The sequence below is a fragment of the Thamnophis sirtalis genome, unplaced genomic scaffold (genome assembly GCF_051295495.1).
Source record: "Thamnophis sirtalis isolate CommonGarterSnake01/CBP01778 unplaced genomic scaffold, rThaSir2_p1.2 scaffold_4, whole genome shotgun sequence".
Taxonomy (NCBI): Eukaryota; Metazoa; Chordata; class Lepidosauria; order Squamata; family Natricidae; genus Thamnophis; species Thamnophis sirtalis.
In genome coordinates this window covers 105,727,565-105,745,540 of record NW_028261384.1, presented here as the reverse complement: position 1 = coordinate 105,745,540, position 17,976 = coordinate 105,727,565, and the positions used below count along the sequence as shown (strand labels likewise).

Below are 17,976 nucleotides of genomic sequence, written 5' to 3'. Positions count from 1 at the left end.
ATCACACACACACACACACCCCGGTCGTCTGGATTCAAATAAAGTTTCCCTCTTTATTGCTTTGGTAATAAATCTTCTCTTTCCCCATCAGGATCATCCTGTGTACTCTATTTACAGTCATCAACTTAAAACACAAAGAAGGCCCTCCAAAATTAATCAGTGTGCTTGAGTCCTACTAATGGGAGGAGATGTTCCTAAGATATTACGGGTCCAACTCATTTATAGATAAGCACTGTAATTTGAACTGGATCTAGTTCAATTTCTAGTTAATATAAAAGTTGGTTTTGAAAGAAGTGATAAATGGCCTTCATTCTTTTTTCTTTCAGGGTTCCAGTAATGTGCTCTCAGAACTTTCTGGAGTGTTAACGTTTCCTCAGATCCATCTGAGAGGAAGTGCCAATAGGAGATCATCTGAGGGAAGGACTGCAAGTTCCTGCTTCCCTCAATCCCCATCTTCCCCAGAAAGTTTGCTGCCTGATGCATTTTTCTTTTCAAAAGCCATAAGGGCAGCCATCAAAGAGCATTTTTCTTGTGGGAGGGATATATTGTATCCGGAATTAAAAATTAAAAAGACCCCTCCCCCTAGCTTATCTAAATGGGGGTGGGATCTTTTTTGACATGCATGCTATTGGAGTCTTTGTTATGGAAAGAGTCAAAATGGTAAACTAGAAACCTATGCTTTGTTTTTCAAAATTGCTCATTGGACAGGAATTCAAGAGGTTCCCCTTTCCCATGGAGCTACAGTGGGACCTCGGGTCATGACCACAATTTGTTCCACAACCTTGGTTGCAACCCGATTTGGTTGTGGTCTGAGCCGTTCATGACTTGAGGTCCCACTGTATTTAGTAGAGTCCTTCAGACTGTTAAACGTACAGTCTTATTCAGGAGGCATAATAGGGGACAGGCATGGCAGGCAACCATTCTTCCTTCTACATCCTATCCTGTGTACGGGCGTCAAATCTTCTCACGGCTGTGACCTTAGAGCCAGGTGACTGTTAACCCTTCCTCTCTTTCTTGTTTTCTTTTCACAACAGATCTTTTGAAGGCATGAAGGAATGTCTTTGTGGGTGCTTGGTCTGATAGGGGTGGGGGCAGAGTTTCTGCATAGTACCAGAAAGCATGCAGCACCCATTACCTCAGTCTTCATGAACCTCCAGCCCAAGAATAGGAGGGAGGGAGAAGAAAATTGCCATTCTTTCCTCATCACCCAACCTTGATAGACAACTGTGTAAGTGACCCAGGAGGACTCCCTGTGGACATCCCTGCCAATTTGCCCTGCTATGCCTTCTGCATCAAGGACCACCATGGAATTACCTTCCTACAGATTAACATCAGGCTTGTGACATCAAAATGGCTCCATAATGGACTAAATTAAGGCCTACTTTCTAACCTGGAATTAGATTTGGGCTCAGCTTAAGTCCAAATATCAACAGCCAGTTCTGGACTCTTTCATATATATGTGTAAATGTTTGGGGGTGAGATAATAGTGTGACTCCTTTCCTAAGTCTCATTAAGTTTGCTGCTTCTGGCTTTTGCATGGTCACCCTCCACTCAGTTTGAGTGTGTTGAGTGCTTCCCAGATTTAAGCTAGGACAGCCTCTTGGTCAGAGAATCAAGACGTCCTGGTTCTCACCACTCAAGTCTCCACTGTGTTATTTCATTATGTACCCCCCCACACTCCATTTGTTTTTAAATTTGGAATGTCTTTCTTTTTCTTGTTCTCCCCCTAAGTGCATCCATTTGTCATTTTGTCTTGGTCTCTGAAACTCAGTCCTGTTTATGGTTGTTTTTTTGTTCTAATTGTGTGAAATAAAGGGAGGGGGAGGGATAAAACAGGAGAATTAGCCCTGCTTCCTAAACTTCTGTCGCCCTTTTTTTTGGGAAAAGCCATATACTCTCCCAATTGCTTGGCTATAAATTTCTGGCATTAATGGGAGAGGGAGGGGGCCGGAAAGTGATCTCTCTTCACAATAGTTTGGAACTTGAAGTTGCTGCTAAAACCATGACATCAATAAAACTGGAAGAAAAACAAGAAAAAAAGTATCTCTGGAATTCAAGACTCTTTTGAACAAAGGTGGAATATAGCAGTGGAGATAAATGAAGGAGTTGAACCTGTATTCAGCATTCTACCAATATATTCTGATAAAGCGGAGATGTATATGCTCTTATTTCATCAGAAGAGAGAAATACGCTCTTTAGCTGGAGAGACTTGTATTTTCATCTGTTGTAGAGTAAGGCAACTTTATGTATCTCAACCACACCACGCCAGAAAAAGTGAAGCAAGCTGATAAATTCTACTGGCAGCCAAGAATCAAGCTTTTTTGTTACTGTGGTTGTATCCCATCATTCCTCTTGCAGATTAAAATAGCACATACAGGTAGTCCTTGCCTTATAATGTAATTGAACCCAACATTTCTCTGGCCAAGCAAGACACTTCAGTGAGTTTTGCTACATTTTATGATCTTTCTTGCCACAATTGTTAAGTGAATCGTTGCAGTTGTTAAGTTAGTCACATGGTTGTTAAGTGAATCTGGCTTTCCCATTGACTTTGCCTGTCAGAAGATTGCGAAAGGTGATCACAAAAGCCTGGGATACTGCAACTGTCATAAATACAAGTCAGTTGCCAAGCATCTGAATTTTTATCACATGATCATGGGGTTGCTGCATTGGCCCCAAGTGTGAAAAACAGTCGTAAGCCATTATTTTCTGTGCCATTGTAACTTTGAGCAGTCACTAAATGAATTGTAAGTTGAGGACTACTTGTATTTGAGAGTTGAGCGAGGTCACATTCTTAAATCCTCTAAGGAAGGTGCATTAAGAAAGTGACTGCCCTGAAGGCTCCCAGTGATCTCCCGAGTTTAACTAAAGATTGGGACCCCTATTTCCATCCTAGTCTTATTCCATAGTTACCTTCAATTGGCATAATAAGACAGAACAGATAGGTTACCTAATATTTTATATTGGAGATTCTACTTGGGTTGCCCAGATGGATTAGCATGCCTTGCCCATTCCCTCGCCTTGACAAATTTTCTGGGAGCACCAAAAGTCTGCATGCCACTTTGCTTTGGAGTACTCTAGATTCATAGTGCATTCGTATCTTATACAAGAATACAGGCTCAAGGGACAAAAAGTTAAACGAACGATAATATTTGTAGAGCCTCAGAGAATTTGGGAGAGTTGACTGGTTTCTAAATATTCCAGAACCACTTTTGCTTGAATCCTGTGTCAAAAATTTCCCTTGATCCAATCAGTGAGAAGGGTCCTAACTTATCTCCTTCCTGTCATGCTATGTTTCTATATAAGGAGGATGTTATAAAAATTCTATTAAAGATGTTCGCCAGAGTACAGCGTTTTCCCTGGAGATGTATGCCTATAAACAGGAGAGCACAAATATCAATATGGTAGAATAATGATGAGTCAAGTCTACAGGCAATCTTCCTCCTCAGTACAATTCCAGGCCTAAACAATACAACTCCCAAGCAGAGCTGAGATGGGTAACAACTGGGACTCTGCTGTTCAAGAACCCCAAAGCCAATGTTTCTTAAGGCTGCTTGAGGAGAGTGTCTCCAGAATGTAACATTGAGACTAGTTTGGAAATGGTAACTTTGTTTGATTAAAAAAAGTACCTGGGCCTCAAGTGAACAAAACAAGTAGTGTGTGGTTGTTATATAAGGCTTATCTGGGCAAAGTCTCACTTGGGTCTTAGAATTGTTAGGTATAGGTCCCAATATCCAAACCAACCACATGACTAGGCATAGCTGTGCTAAAACTCTTTTTTTTTTTTTACTGCCATAACATTCACCCTTCAGCTGGTTCTACTTATGCATCATTGGACTTCTCCCCCCGCCCCCCATTTTCATTATTTTACCCATAATTCAAAACTTCCTCAATATGATAGCTCAGCATCCTAAAGCAAGTATTTGGATTTTGACCATATAGCCACAAGGTCCACATTTTGCAATTTTCCCCCCACTGTGAGTAGGAACTCTCTCGACTTGATTTGTTTGAGAATCCATGTGTTTGTTTTATTGGCTGTTCATAGTATTCTCAGGAGTATTTCCAACACCCAACTTCAGAAAGGCCGATACCCTATCCTTATTCTTTTTTATTCCAAAATTCATCACCTATCTTAGTTATAATGGAGGCATCATAATCACACTGCCACTGTCAATATAATTCTGCACCTAAATTTGACACCTTGGCTGCAAATTCAACTGGGGAGAGCAGCTCCCTCCCTCTGCACTGCCATTTATTAAGCTTGAAGTTTATTTGTGGAAGAAAATATCCCATTTCTAATTCCTCTGCCAGGGAATAAGAGGTAAATATAAAAATAGTTTTTTCATACGGAAACATGACACTTTGCCAAAACAGGAATTATATATGGCTCATCATGCAGTTGATCCACAGCCAGAGTTACAGAATCTTCTATCATTCCACATCGCCATGCTTGGCTGTGCTCCATTGGATTGACAATGGAAGCTAAGACTAAAATTGAGGACCTTCTCTTCAATGAGGATGGATTGCTTAGCTGTAATACTGATGACACCCTGGACATAGTTCAAAAGGTTTGAAAAAGTTTCCTCAGGAAGAAATTCTTCGTCCTATTCACTTCTCAACCAAATGACACACCAGTGTTTCAAATTTAAAGAGCACACAATACTATATGCAGAAGTCCTAACTAGATGTTGATATTGCTTACATACTAAGTAGAGTCATGGGCTATGACTCTGTTTAGACTATATACAGCTGCTTTGATTTGATGCTCCCCATACATTTCAAAGTACATGGAATTTGAAATCCTATTGATCATTTCACAGATTCTACAGAATCCCAAAATAACCATTCCGACTCTCCCAAGAGAGTCCCAAAACTCTCCCAAGAACTCCAGAGGATGATGGTGATGAGTTGAATCTTTTATGATGGTCACAGACCAGAATAAAAATTAAAACATTAAAATAAAATGAGATGTAATCATGTATTATAATTACTGGTAATATCATTGAAGGGTGATCAAAGTATCCCTAATTTTACAAACAGTATAGCAGAATTTAGATGACTTCAAAGAAATTGTATCATACTGATCTCATAGTAACAGCTGTATCAAAGGGAGATTAGAATTTCTTGACTATTTTGTGAGGTAAGGAGTTATGAGTCTCTGAATCCTTATAAAGGACATGAGGTGTGGTTTCCATGGTCCCTTGTCCTGATCACCTGATACTGATGATAGGTTAGCTGTGTCATTATTAGAGGGAAGAAAAGCTGAAGAAAATAAAAGAGATAGTTTCAAAGTACAGCTTTATGAAAGAGAGCCAAGTCATGCTGTTTTACCTCACTGAAGTAGAGCATGATGTCTTTACAAAGATCTCTCTACCCAAATGGTTCCTTTTTTTTCAAAGTAGATCTTAACCTATTTGAATCAAGACATTGTATTGCCCATCTATTTTTCTCAGCCAATCAACACCATCAGAAACATCACTTCATTCTTTAGATATCCATCATGCTCTCCCATTTTTTACGGTTCCACCACAAAAGCGCGTAGGACAAAATCGCGCTCGACAAAAGCGCGCTGTGACGTCATCACAGCGCGACGAAAAAGATCGAAAAAATGTAAAAATAAAGCTAAAACCTTCCCCTAACCCCCCCAAACCTAACCCTAAACCTAACCCTAAACCTAACTCTTAACCTAACCCTAAACCTAACCCTAAACCTAACCGTTAAAGTAACGAAAAACGTAACGCTAACCCTTATCCTAACCCTAACGCTAACGCTAACGCTCTAAAGCTAACCCTAACCCTTAACCTAACCCTAACCCTAACCCTAACCCTTACCTTTATGTGAATCGGCTTGCTTTAATTTAATTTTTATTAATTTTTATTTGAATTTTTCGATCTTTTTCGTCGCGCTGTGATGACGTCAAAGGCGCGATTTTGTCGATCGCGCTTTTGCCGTCCGCGCTTTTGACGGGTCACGTTTTTTACTTGGATTTTTAAACACCTTTTAACCAAGACCAACAGACCAAAAGAAAGCCTTTCCTCCCAGCATTTCTGCAAATGGATATTGACAATTAAATTTTGATATGAATTGGTTGAACAACCATCCTCTCTTCCAATCTATACTCAGTGCACAAAAGTGGCACCAGCAGTCTTTATCGGAGGTATTTCCCTGATGTGTCCCTACCAGAACTATGCTGGGCAGCCATGTGGACTCACCTTTCCATTTTCATCTAGCACTATAAATTTGGCCTTTACCCCCAAAAAGGCGCAAGCTTGAACTTCTTTTTAGACAGGTTATTTATGCTAAAATGTATCAACTGGTTAATTTTCTAACTGCAGCTGGTTTAGGTGACCACCTGTGGATTCAACTTATCTTCTAATGCCACTTGGCCTTAGATCCAATGTCATCCTTAGCAGTTGAAGTAAATTGGCAAGTTATGAAGAGTCATAGGCAAGAAAATCTGTAAATTCTGGAAGATTTCAAATGTAGTTATATAACTTACATGTGAATTTCAGTGTTTTGCAAAGCATTTTGCGACTGTTCACATATTGTTTTGTTTTTGACCTTGCACCCCCTTCCCCTGTGGTTGTAAGCCGCCCTGAGTCCCCTCGGGGAAAAGGGCGGCATATAAATCCCAATAAACCTTCAAACCTTCAAACCTACCCCCCCCACTTTACCTATTTTCTCATTTTTCACTACAGACAATCCAAGCAACAGGATAGGGCCTTATTTTATTCCAGTTATGCAATTAGAGAAGTGTCTCACATGGAGTCCATCTCACTGAAAATCAGCAAGCAATCGACAGGTTGTTAACTATATAAACTATTTGCACAACAAGCAAAGCTTATAATTGACAGCCATGCAAACACATCTTAAATTGTACCATTTAACTCTCACATAAAATCCTCAGATAATTTACTGGATCGTCCCAGGCCACAATTCTGAATCCATGCAATACCCATCTTCTCCTGGTCTCAATTAAGAAGAAAGTGTTCTTTAATTTTCAAGAATTATCAAGAATATTTGAAGCTAGCATCACAACTAGCCTGATCTTCCTCCAGAAGCCAAAGAGCCTTACAACTCTGTGCCACATTCTAGAATTAAACTTCTCTACGTTCTGCTCCTTTGTGGTTTCTGTGGATACAATTATACGTAGCTACACTGAACCAAGTTGGGTCATAAGTAGGAAGAGTTTTACTCGTGTTCTGTGCATACCGATCAGGATTACCATTGTGGGAAGATTCATACAGCCAGATTCTCAGTTGCATCAGGTAAGTAAAGCCCACTTACCTAAAGGTAATCTTAAGTGCAAAAACTGATGAGAACCAGGAACTGCATGATTCTTTTAGTATTCAAAGGCCTGCTCACCATCCAGCTGCTCTTCAACAAAATGTAGAAATAATTTGCCCCACTATCTCAATATACCCTTCTCTTGCTATTAATGGATAACAGTATGGATGGCTAAATTTTCTTTACTGAAGCTAACTGCAGGAAGTCCCTGTCCACTCACATATAGTTATGGCTATCTTAGCTGCCACAGCCACTTCTTAAAAGCTTTTTCATAGATGTTTGCTACTCCTAGAAGGAACCAGAGCATGAAATGCTCAAATGAGATCTTTCTTATTATCGCCCATCCTTCTAGATTTAACAAGGCCTGAGAAGGGGGGAACAAGCCAGAGGTCCTGACAAGGCAATCAACTACTGTGCCCGATGAAACGTATTTTTCAATCATACCATCCCACCAAGTTCTGCCTTAAACTCAATGTTTACTGGGCTTTTGTGAAGTTGTTTTGTAGCTGGGGGAAAGCAGTTAGGTAGGTAGGTATCTGCATAGCTGGACTGTGGATGTGCGTGGAATCCAGTATCATATCTGCTCTGATATCCAGAAGTGGGAATGTCTTGTAGAGATCAAAACAGTCACAAGAGGCAAGGATTCATGAAGGTCATCAGAATTCTTAACAGCCACTAGTCAAAAACAGGCCGACTGGAACAGACAGGATAGTGCAAACCCCATGACCAAAATGAGGGAGTCAAACCCTAGTCAGGTGGATAGGGAGCCAAGTCCCCAAAGACTGTAAAATGGGTGCAACTCTATTTTGGGCTTATTACACTAGGTTTTGAGGGGGGGGGCAGTTCCAAAGGGGTTCAGGACCATAATCCAAAATGCAGTTATATAGGACACAGTATTAAGAGATACGTGTAAGGCTTAAGGCACCTATTTTGTTCAGATACCCTAATTCTCTCCAAACACTCCCTACAACCCTCTGGGCCTCACCCACTCGGGATTGCAAGTCAGGCACACATAGTCCACAGGCTGCACATTTTCCAACTTTGACCTCTGTACACTCAAAACCAGGAAGTCAGCAACAGGCATTCTTCCCTTGATTAAAGGTAAAAGGTAAGGGTTCCCCTCGCACATTTGTGTTAGTCGTTCCTAACTCTAGGAGACGGTGCTCATCTCCGTTTCTAAACACTGTCCAAAGACGTCTCCATGATCATGTGGCCGACATGACTAAACGCCAAAGGCGCACAAAACGCTGTTACCTTCCCATCAAAGGTGGTTCCTATTTTTCTACTTGCATTTTTTACGTGCTTTCGAACTGCTAGGTTGGCAGGAGCTGGGACAAGTAATGGGAACTCACTCCATTACACAGCACTAGGGATTCAGACCGCTGAACTGCCAATCTTTTTATGATCGACAAGCTCAGTGTGAGCCACCACGTCCTTTTTTCCTTGATTGATTGGTTAGAGCTGGGCATTGATTAGATGGCTGGTAATTCCCTTGATTACCAGCCATCTAACCAATGCCCAGCTCCAACCAACCAACCAGTTATATAAGACAAGATGGGTGGAAAAGAAACTCAAGCTCAAAAGTGATTATTTCCTTAGCCTATAAGAAATGTTTACATTTGTCTTTATACCATGTTCCACACAAAGTAGAAGTTAGATAATGCCTTCTTAGAACAATGTTCAAATGGGATTCTGGGGACTGAAGGGGGGGGGGAGGAGAGGTTTTCCAGATTCCACATACGTTGCCATGAACTTCTGTGGCACAGCAATAGCATTAGTAGGAAAGAGAATGTGCCTCCTGAATTGTTCTGAAGCGGCTCTTGTCTTTGTCTGCAGTGTGCGTGGGGCTAGGCAGCTTAATTGATTCTTATTTGATTTGATCAATGTAATATATTAACCCTTGCTCATTTCTCAAAGCATACCATTTGCATCATCTGTTTTTTAGCTTATAAATCCTCAGTGCTTTCAACCTCTTCCGGGTCAGAAATAGTCAAAGAAAATTTAAAGAAGAAAATTCTTAGTCTTATGTTTGGGGAAATAATACTTTAAATTTTTAGATTTTTTTTTTTAAAAGGATTTGAATATGTGGTTGTATATAATTTCCAATCCTGAAAACAGAATTTGAAATTACCTTATGGAAGACATGTACCTTGTGGAATCAATAGAGATATTTACAGCTTACTATAATCATTTAGGAAGGAAACTACCCTGGATTTAAAGTGAGATTAATGCATTCCCTCCCACATGTCACACAAGCATAAAAAATATTAGCTCTTTCGTTCTATAACCCAAAACTAGCCTTGCTCCCACAAATCAAAGAGAGTCCAATTATTTACTTCAATAATATTTATTTACTTTGTTGTCCTTTATCGCCCCCCTCCCCCAGCACTGCCTCCATTGCCCCCTCCTTGCCCCCCTGCATCAGGGGCTCCAGACATCATAAGGAAAAGCACGATAGGAATAATGTACATCCACTGTAGGAGAGAAAGAAATATATACATGTTATATTAAATATATATTATATTAAAAAACATATGGCTTTGTTGTGGGTAATAATCCATCTCATTCTTTTCCATCTTGGAAGTGGTCACAGCTTCTTACAGTTCCCAATCTTCCCCCTTAGCAGTACTTTCCAGTTTCTATTTTTGCTCTTGTCCCTCCCTGCATCCTGTTGCCACCCCTCTTTCAAATCCAAACACAAGAAACCCTTCACCAGATTTACAGCTGAGCTTATCTGTGTGCAGCCAATGAGGAAGAAGTGTCTGTGTCTACCGTGAAGGAGAAAGGACCTGCCACCAAAAAAGGGTGTCTCAATTCTATCATATCAGGAAATAAAGATCCAGAGAGTAGCAAACTGAAAATTAAGAAGAATGCCCTGAAAGGCACCCTCTTACTTTGAAAGTTCTCAGCCAATTAGCAGCGGAGGAGGTCGGGTCCAAGCTATCTCAGAGCAAGTAATCGCTAAAGTAACTTCAAGAAAGCCAGCTATTGAGCAATGTAATTTGGGAGGTTGCAGTTATTCTCAGAATGCATTGATCAAAAAAAAAAAGTAAAAAAAACGATAAATGCTACCCTCTGGACCAGTGAACACAAAGGTAACACCTGGGTGAATGCTGCAGTCACCTTACACACATACACACATTCTCCCCTCCCCAGTATCAAGGTTTGCTCCAAAAGAAGTGTAGCCTTTTTGTTTTCCAAGGTGACACAGGGAGGCACTGAAAGAGTTCAAGCTAAATGGAGCCAAGCAAAGAAGGTAAAAGTGAGTTGAGCCAGGTGCAGGATTACTTTTGCTCAGGGCCGTCGTCTGAACTTCTTAGGGAACGTTGCATAGATGGTCACTGGGAGAAGTGCAACTCCACCCAGAATTATATGCCACTGCAGGGATTGGGGATAAGAAATATCAAAGCAGGAAGCTGTCATTTCTCAGCAACAGTTGCCTGGCTCGATTCAGAAATGAGACAGCAGGCAGGCTGAGGAACTGAGAACATTGCGCTACAAGGGTGGAAAAAAGAACGGAGCCTGCTCTTTCTATCATCCCTCCCCCCCACCCCCCCAAGTACAACACTTACATATTTCGCAAAGAAGGACTTCTGCTCCTGGGGATTTTTGGCTTTCTGAGCCTGCTCTTGTTCCAAGCGTTCAATAAATGCTGCCGTTTCAGGGCTGGCAGAAGAAGGGGAGAGAAAAAAAAACTATTAGTAACAAAACTAGAAAGTATCCTTCAGTACTCAGGACTCACAGAAGGCTGCAGAAGCCCAGACAGGTATTAAAAAAAGTAAATGGAATATTTGGGCCCCAATGTATTTCAGCAGTGTTTCCAGTGTGAAAAACATTAACACACTACACTCCAAATGTTCTGCTGTTTCCTTCATTAAAACTAATCAATGAAATCATGCTTTGCCAGTAACATATATATTGAAATTCGCTGGATCCATCTTAATAAACTTCCCCATTTTGGAATATGTTCAAAACTCTGCTCCCTTCCTTTCCCCTAACTGGAGATATGATTCTGCCCTACTTCTTCCTGCTCTCAAAATTTACACCCAGTCTTCAAAAAAGGCAGACTGGTGAATATATCTAATGTTCAGTGCAAAGCTAAACCTGTATAGAAATAAACAAATTTAACGGACTTCAATGAAAGCTGCCTTTCTAATTTGCATGTTTAAAATCAGAGACAAGTCTCTAGATTCACACTTCTCTGCAAATAAACCACCTAGAAATCTTTCTGCCTATCCATCCAGAGGAGACCCCTGCCTTTTAGCCAAGCTCCTGCATCCCATTTTGGTGAAGAAGACTGGTCACTTTCTTATATTCCAATTGAGGAATCCTGCTCTTAACTCACAAATCTCTGCTTTCAAAAAAATCTTCCATAATCTAACTTTAGATGCTTTATACAAGGTACCCAGGTTATCTAACATTCTAGTTAGAAACCATCTCCTCCTCCATCTTTCAAATTCTTAAAAGTATATCTGAAATTGAATGAAGGAAACCAAGTCAAACTTCCTATATCCCCAGGGAGCAATCATGAGTCTTTGGGAAATCCAAACAGATCATACCTTGCCCCAAATAAAAGCTATTTAGTAGCATATCTCCCTTCCAAAATCCCTGGTAGGGATTCATGATTAAAAGCCACTCTTATATGTTTTATACATTTGCCTGATCTCATTTTAAACTAGCTGTTGTTAATACATCTTGCAGCAGTGAGTTCCACATATCACATATCAGCAGAGGCCCTGCGTTCTCATGTGATGAGTCAAAAAATACTCACACGGCTGCTGGTATGGGCTGCTGGAGGAGAATGGTAGTATTGAAGAGTTCCAGATCCACATCTTCCACTTCAGCTCCGTGGCAAGAGCTAGGAACAGTGACAGCAGAGAGGCCAATTATGTTGCCAGCGATGTCTGTGTGCACGAACAGCCTATCTGACAGATGAGACTCGACCAGTGAGCACTGCAAGGAAAGGAACACATATCAATATCGTTTCTCTGCCTTTCTTAGCATTTCCAAATCAATGCACGTGAGTTATGGAATAGTGAATGAATGGGACCATAAACACTTCAGGGGTGACTCTTTCTTGAATTTGGCTTCCTACATTCCACCTCAGCCTGTTAACAGCACATATGACATCTTCAGCAAAAAATATCCCAGACCGCAACTTCTCAGGAAAAGAGTTTAGTTTCAGAACCCTGAGATTCTGCAAGGTTGCTTTCCCTCTCAGGAGACACCAGTGTTGGACCAGAGAGAGAGACAGATTTCAAAAGAAGAATGCAATGCTTATTCTTATATTTATATCTTGATGGTCCTTTAAGCAAAGCCAGTAATTTCCTAAGCCTCACTTCTGCAAACCTGCACAGACTGCACTGCCAAAACGTTGGTGTCATATTTTTTTTCATATTTGTGGGGAGGAAAAGGCTTTCTAAAACACCAATGTGGACACATAAGCCCCCGCAATTCTCACAGGAAATGGTCAAACATTTATCTTTGGCCATTCTTGTCTTATCAATGCATTACTATTAATCTCTCCTTTGGCCCTCAAAGCTGGCTTTTCTTTCTGAAAAGTGTACCCTCAGACTGCAAAAAAACTTGATTGCGATCCAAGTACACAAGACATGAGGAAGACACAGTGACTGGCTCAGAACCTGAATCTGCCCAGCCACAATCCACCATAATATTGTCTTCCTATCAATCAGCATATTGTTGACCTTAGCTGGCAAAAAAAACAAGTTCTAGTTTCTATTACTTAGAAATCTCTAGGGACTGGGAAGAAAATAAAACTCAGAAGGCAATGGAATACTATTTCTGCATTGCTGCCAAGTAAAGATGCATGATTTTGCCAATGTATCCCAGAATTAAGCTAAAGTCAATTGGGAGAGGGTTATTCTATTATCTCCCCCTTCAATAATCTCAGAACAGCCTCATCAGGATTAGGAAGATGATCTCCTGATTAATACAGGATATGCCACAAGAGACTACCGTATTTAAGGCTGGGGGGGGGGGGATCATCTCCATGAACCTAAGCCCATATTCCCTTACCCCTCAACAAACCAAGAAAGAAAAAGCAGTTTCCCCCTTCCTACCTTTGCAGATGTTACATCTGGATATTTTACTAAAGAGGCAAGATCGGCTCACAAGAGTGTTTAGGAGTTAATTTTTTTTTAGCTGCTTTCAGTCTAGTGATGTGCAAGTGTCTCAGTAAGACACTGCTCTAACATTTTGTAAAGGTACTTTTAAGATAACATGGGTCCAGAATACTTGGCATATTTGGGGTTTGGCACATTGGATGGAGCACTTTCCATACCTCTGGATCTAGGCAAGTGTCCTTATAGAGGTGCAAGAATTCAAAAGCAATGAAGACACTTACCGCTTTAACAAAAGTGGTGACATATTCAGCAGCATTCTCTTCAATGCTCCCCAGAGGTTGTCGTGGGATTCTTAAGCGGTACAGACCACCCCTTGCAGCTACCTCCTGAGTTTGTGAAAAAAGAGGATACAGTCACTAAGAGACTCACTACCTCATCCTATTAGAAGGAGATAAAAATTACACTCTAGTTACATTGAGTATCTTTTGTAGTGTTTATTTTTGCTTCCGTTGTGAAGCAAATAATTATAATTTTAAAAACTCCAAAGCTTGCTAAATTTCTATGCTTCAATGCCTAATTATGATAGAAAACATCCAAGCATCCACAGCATCATGAATGAGATGCACGGAATTTCAAAATTAAATATATTTTTATATTCTTTAAAAATGGGGAGATTTTTAAATCACTTGACAAGATTTTTGGGATTTAAATTTTGTAAAACTATTTTTTATACCTAGCACCCATAACGTTTGTCAACTCCTAAGCTTACATCAGGGGAAAAGGTGTTGGCTAAGAAAACCTATCTGCCTAAGATCCCTTAGGCTTCCATGCAGGAAAGCAATGAAACACAAGATCTCTATATACTACTCCAACTCTATTAAATAAACTTGTTTCTTCCTTTCAGAAAGAAGCTACTTTTCTTCCAAAGTGCCCCCATTCTAATATGTTTCTCCTTAAAACAAGTAAAACAAAGCTGCTCTCCCTTGGCTTCCCCACTCACCCTAAGTTTGTTGCGCTCATCTTCAGTTAACTGCTTCTGGCTCAGGGAGAGATTAGGCTCAGGACCCACATTCCACAGAATTGTACCCCGTTTTTTGAAATGAATGCTGTCATCTTCAGCAGAAAGAAACACAAGTTAGTCTCAGGAGTCTTACTCTTATTCCTCTTAGATAAATGACCTTTAGCCACTTACAACATACAAAAGTGAGTGTGTCTCCAAAGTCCTCCCCTATTTTTTAGACTGCTGCCAATGCAATTCTTTTCCTGTTTAGCATATGCAGAACACATTAATACAATAAGGACAGAAGTGAGCATCTCATGGGCCCCACCCCGTCCAAAGGTTTTTGGTTTTTTTTGCTGCCTTTCAATAATTACACACAAAGTTAAACTTCAACATGAACTTGCACATGACTGTATAGATTTTTAAGATATTTAAGGCATCTATTTTGCTCCTTAAAGCCATTCTTAGAAGGAAAACCCAGGATCTATTTTCCCAAGTTTAGCATGTGTCTTAATCCTTCCCAATGTAAATAATAATAACCCTCAGTTCAGGAGTAATTTGAAAATAGTGAACCAGGCCTAAAAGAGGCGCTTACTACTCAAATATTGTCTACCTTTGCATATTTGCAATGGAGAACTCAAGGTTTCCGTAGTGTCTTAATATATGTATTTGTATGCATAAAGGGCCTATGAAAAGTAGAAACTAATGTGACTATGAAGTGGGCCTAATTACTGCTACTTAATATGGGCAAATTGTCCAATTCAAGCTTGCCCATGCTCGCTATATACACTCACCCAACTCAAATGAATGTTCCAGCTGCAGATTCAATCCACAAGTTTCAGAATCTCGGGCTTCACCAGACTGAAAGCAACAGAACTAAACATGAGTGTTGCAAAGCTCCTATAATTTGTTCCAAGCTTCAGTGACCCGAATTTTGCCCTATGTGTGCTAATGCTACATCCCTCATAATAGCAAAACTTTTCTGCCCATAATTTAAAACAGTATTTTGAGTTTTTGGTGATTGCACTGGCACCACCTGTAAAAAGAGACCACAGATTTACAGCATTAAATGTGACCCACACTCACTCACTCTCACTCGACGCCTCTTCACCCAACGTGGGTATAGGCGACTTCCATGGAAATTTATGGCGATCCATGGAAGCTGTTTCGGCTGGATATACCCAAGGGGACGCCAGTCCCAAGGTGACCCACAAAACTACGATGCATTCCAGTCTATATTTATTATGGAATAAGCTTTCCTAACTAGAATTTATATAATCAAATAAGATAATTTAAACTAGGCATAGGCAAAATTAGAAATGACTCAAATTCACATGTTCTTTTGACTGAATTTTTACATAAAATACCTTCCAATATTTTGAGAAGCTCCTTTCCATTATCCAAACCTGTAAGATTGTTGCCAGGAAATAGTTTTTCAAGCAGATAAGGAAGTTTCCATTAGCTGACAAATTCTCCAGTTGGAAATCCTGGAGAGTTGCTTCAGACAATTGAATATAACTCCGAGCTAGATAATATGTGCCATCAAGTTCTTTTTTATCCCTAGAAACCACATAGATATTCTCTATGACAGGGGTTTTCTACTTCCAGTCTGTGGCCTATACGGAACCAGGCTGGAGCTGGAGATGAGTGGCAAATGAGTGAGTAAAACAGAAACCATTTCTCCTGCCCATGGAAAAATTCTTTTCCATGAAACCAGTCCCTTGTACCAAAAAAGGTTGGGAACCACTGCTTTATAATGCTCAATCCCTAGCCTGGTCTTTCAAATCTCCCAATGCTGACTTGGATATATCAGCAATGATTTAGAATAAGGCAGCTATCCACCAACTTCTAAATCTCGGGGAAGCTTAACAATTAAAATGTTTTGAGAAAGATCATAGGGGCTCAGGATTCAGTCCATCTATAGTTATGGAAATCCTATGATGATTTTGGGCTAGTCACTCTCTCAGTTCAGCCTGGCTTCACAGAGTGGTAGTTGTGGGGATAAAATGAAGGAGATCCCATGTAATCCATCTTGAGCTCCCAAAGTAGCAGTTATTGTACATACAATTAATACATCTGTTCAATATTTTATGCCAAGATGGCACTTAAGCCCCAACCTCTTTTGCTAAGCTGCTTCCTTCCCCAAATCAGAATACTTTGATGCATTGTGATTTAGTCTTGAGTAATAAGTAGTTATACTCAGTTTATAAATATTAATGGCAGAACTCAGGAAGCTGCATCTCTTTTCTTATTAAATGAAAACACAGCCACAAAGAACGTTTTGTGAAGAATACATATATATATTTGTCACCTCTCATAACTCCAGGTCCCAATCCATTTAATGAAGCTGCATATTAGGAGATTCAAAACAGGCATCACTCGGTACATAGTTAAACTATGGGACTCACTGCCACAAGATGCAAAGGGAGCCACCAGCTGAAATAGTGCTGGTGGAGGGGGGGGGAACCTATCTGCAACCATTAATTATGGCTAAAATGAAGCATCCAGATTCAGAAGCAGCATTCCTGTGGATATTACAATTCCTTAGGCATCTATGAAAACACCAGTTTGGCGTTTGGTCCGGTCTTGCACAGCTTATGTCCTGGAGATAAAGGAGCTTGTCTTTCGACAACCCAGGTCAGCTCTGCACTCACCCATATTATCGTGAGACTTACCTTGACAACTGCCTCTCCCCGGCAGGCTGCAGAAGCCCGGACAAGAACCTGAGGCGAGGGGGAAAGAAGGAGGGCGAGGACAAGTAGGAGGCAGACGCAGAGCGATCGTTCGGCAGCCGCCATAGCTCCCTCCAGGGATCACGTGATCTGAAGAAGACGAAAGCGGGGGAGGACAGGCAGAGCACGCGCAAAGCACTCTGGGGCCGAAGTGCAGCGTTCAAGAGCTGCGCGAAAGCCAATCACCGGCGCTTTGAGTCTCTGTCTTAAGGGCTCGCTCGCCGATCGCGCCGCACGTGGCGCTGGTTCGTCTCGCAGCTGCTAGCGCTGAGAAGGAATGGATGACGTAGGGAACAGCGGACTCGAATGATGGGGAAGAAATTGCACAAGAAAACAATGGTGCCGAATGAATTTTCTTGCGCCTCTTCCTTTAATCTCCTGCAGAACGGTCGACCATTGTCTCCTCTTATTTTTTTGACGGCGGTGAAAGGATAATATAACAACCTGTAGTTTTTCTAGACCCGTCAGAAAAAGGGAAGGTTTAGCTTGGATTTGTATGAACTTAGCATAATGGATACTACAACTGTTTTTAAAGGAAGTAGAATATAATGGATGCCCCCAAGTAGAGCATCGGTTGTATCAAAAGGTGGGGACGGAGCGAACTAGAGTCTCCTGCTGTGCTCCCTTACTTAGTAAACAGAGTAACCATCAAAATTAATCGTGTGTGTTTGCAGGAAAAACCAACAGTTACCTGTAGGAAGTTAGCACTCAGCCCTCTCCTAGAAAAATGAAATATCCTAGTGTAGGAAGTTATCACCCAGCCCTCTCCCAGAAAAACGAAATATCCTAGGAAATATTGAAAAGGCAGAATATTTCTATGGATGTGAAAAGGAAGAAACATGTTTTAAAAGACAGAATAGCTGCCTGCAGCTTCCTG

General features: G+C 40.8%; 2 protein-coding genes across 4 annotated transcripts in view; one reads left to right on the top strand and one right to left on the bottom strand.

Annotated features, from left to right (window-relative positions):
* Positions 1-2,380, top strand: part of SYT3 (synaptotagmin 3) — a 55,280-nt gene extending 52,900 nt beyond the window's left edge. For both annotated transcript variants that reach the window (XM_087713685.1, XM_087713684.1), the window contains one exon: positions 327-2,380. The gene's annotated coding sequence lies outside the window, so the exon portion shown is untranslated. The remainder of the gene's footprint in view (positions 1-326) is intronic.
* Positions 2,381-9,628: 7,248 nt separating this feature from the next.
* Positions 9,629-17,205, bottom strand: EMC10 (ER membrane protein complex subunit 10). Of its 2 annotated transcripts, none has more exons than XM_087713682.1 (7): positions 17,043-17,205; positions 15,162-15,243; positions 14,368-14,480; positions 13,649-13,753; positions 12,056-12,237; positions 10,857-10,950; positions 9,629-9,758 (listed from the first exon to the last, which is right to left on the bottom strand). In XM_087713682.1, the coding sequence occupies exons 1-7, from the start codon at positions 17,163-17,165 to the stop codon at positions 9,651-9,653; spliced, it is 807 nt and encodes a 268-aa protein (XP_087569808.1). In that variant the 5' UTR covers positions 17,166-17,205; the 3' UTR covers positions 9,629-9,650. The 2 variants fall into 2 exon arrangements, with proteins under 2 accessions (XP_087569808.1, XP_013912340.2); XM_014056865.2 differs by having other exon boundaries at positions 15,162-15,228; positions 17,043-17,204.
* Between the last annotated feature and the right edge of the window lie 771 nt (positions 17,206-17,976).

Excerpts from the sequence above, each read along its gene's own strand:
- EMC10 (XM_087713682.1), bottom strand. The coding sequence starts at position 17,165 with ATGGCGGCTGCCGAACGATCGCTCTGCGTCTGCCTCCTACTTGTCCTC. Across the intron at positions 14,481-15,161 it reads GGAACATTCATTTGAGTTGG|ATGACAGCATTCATTTCAAA; the intron begins GTGAGTGTATAT and ends TTTCTGCTGAAG. Across the intron at positions 13,754-14,367 it reads ATGAGCGCAACAAACTTAGG|GAGGTAGCTGCAAGGGGTGG; the intron begins GTGAGTGGGGAA and ends TCACAAACTCAG.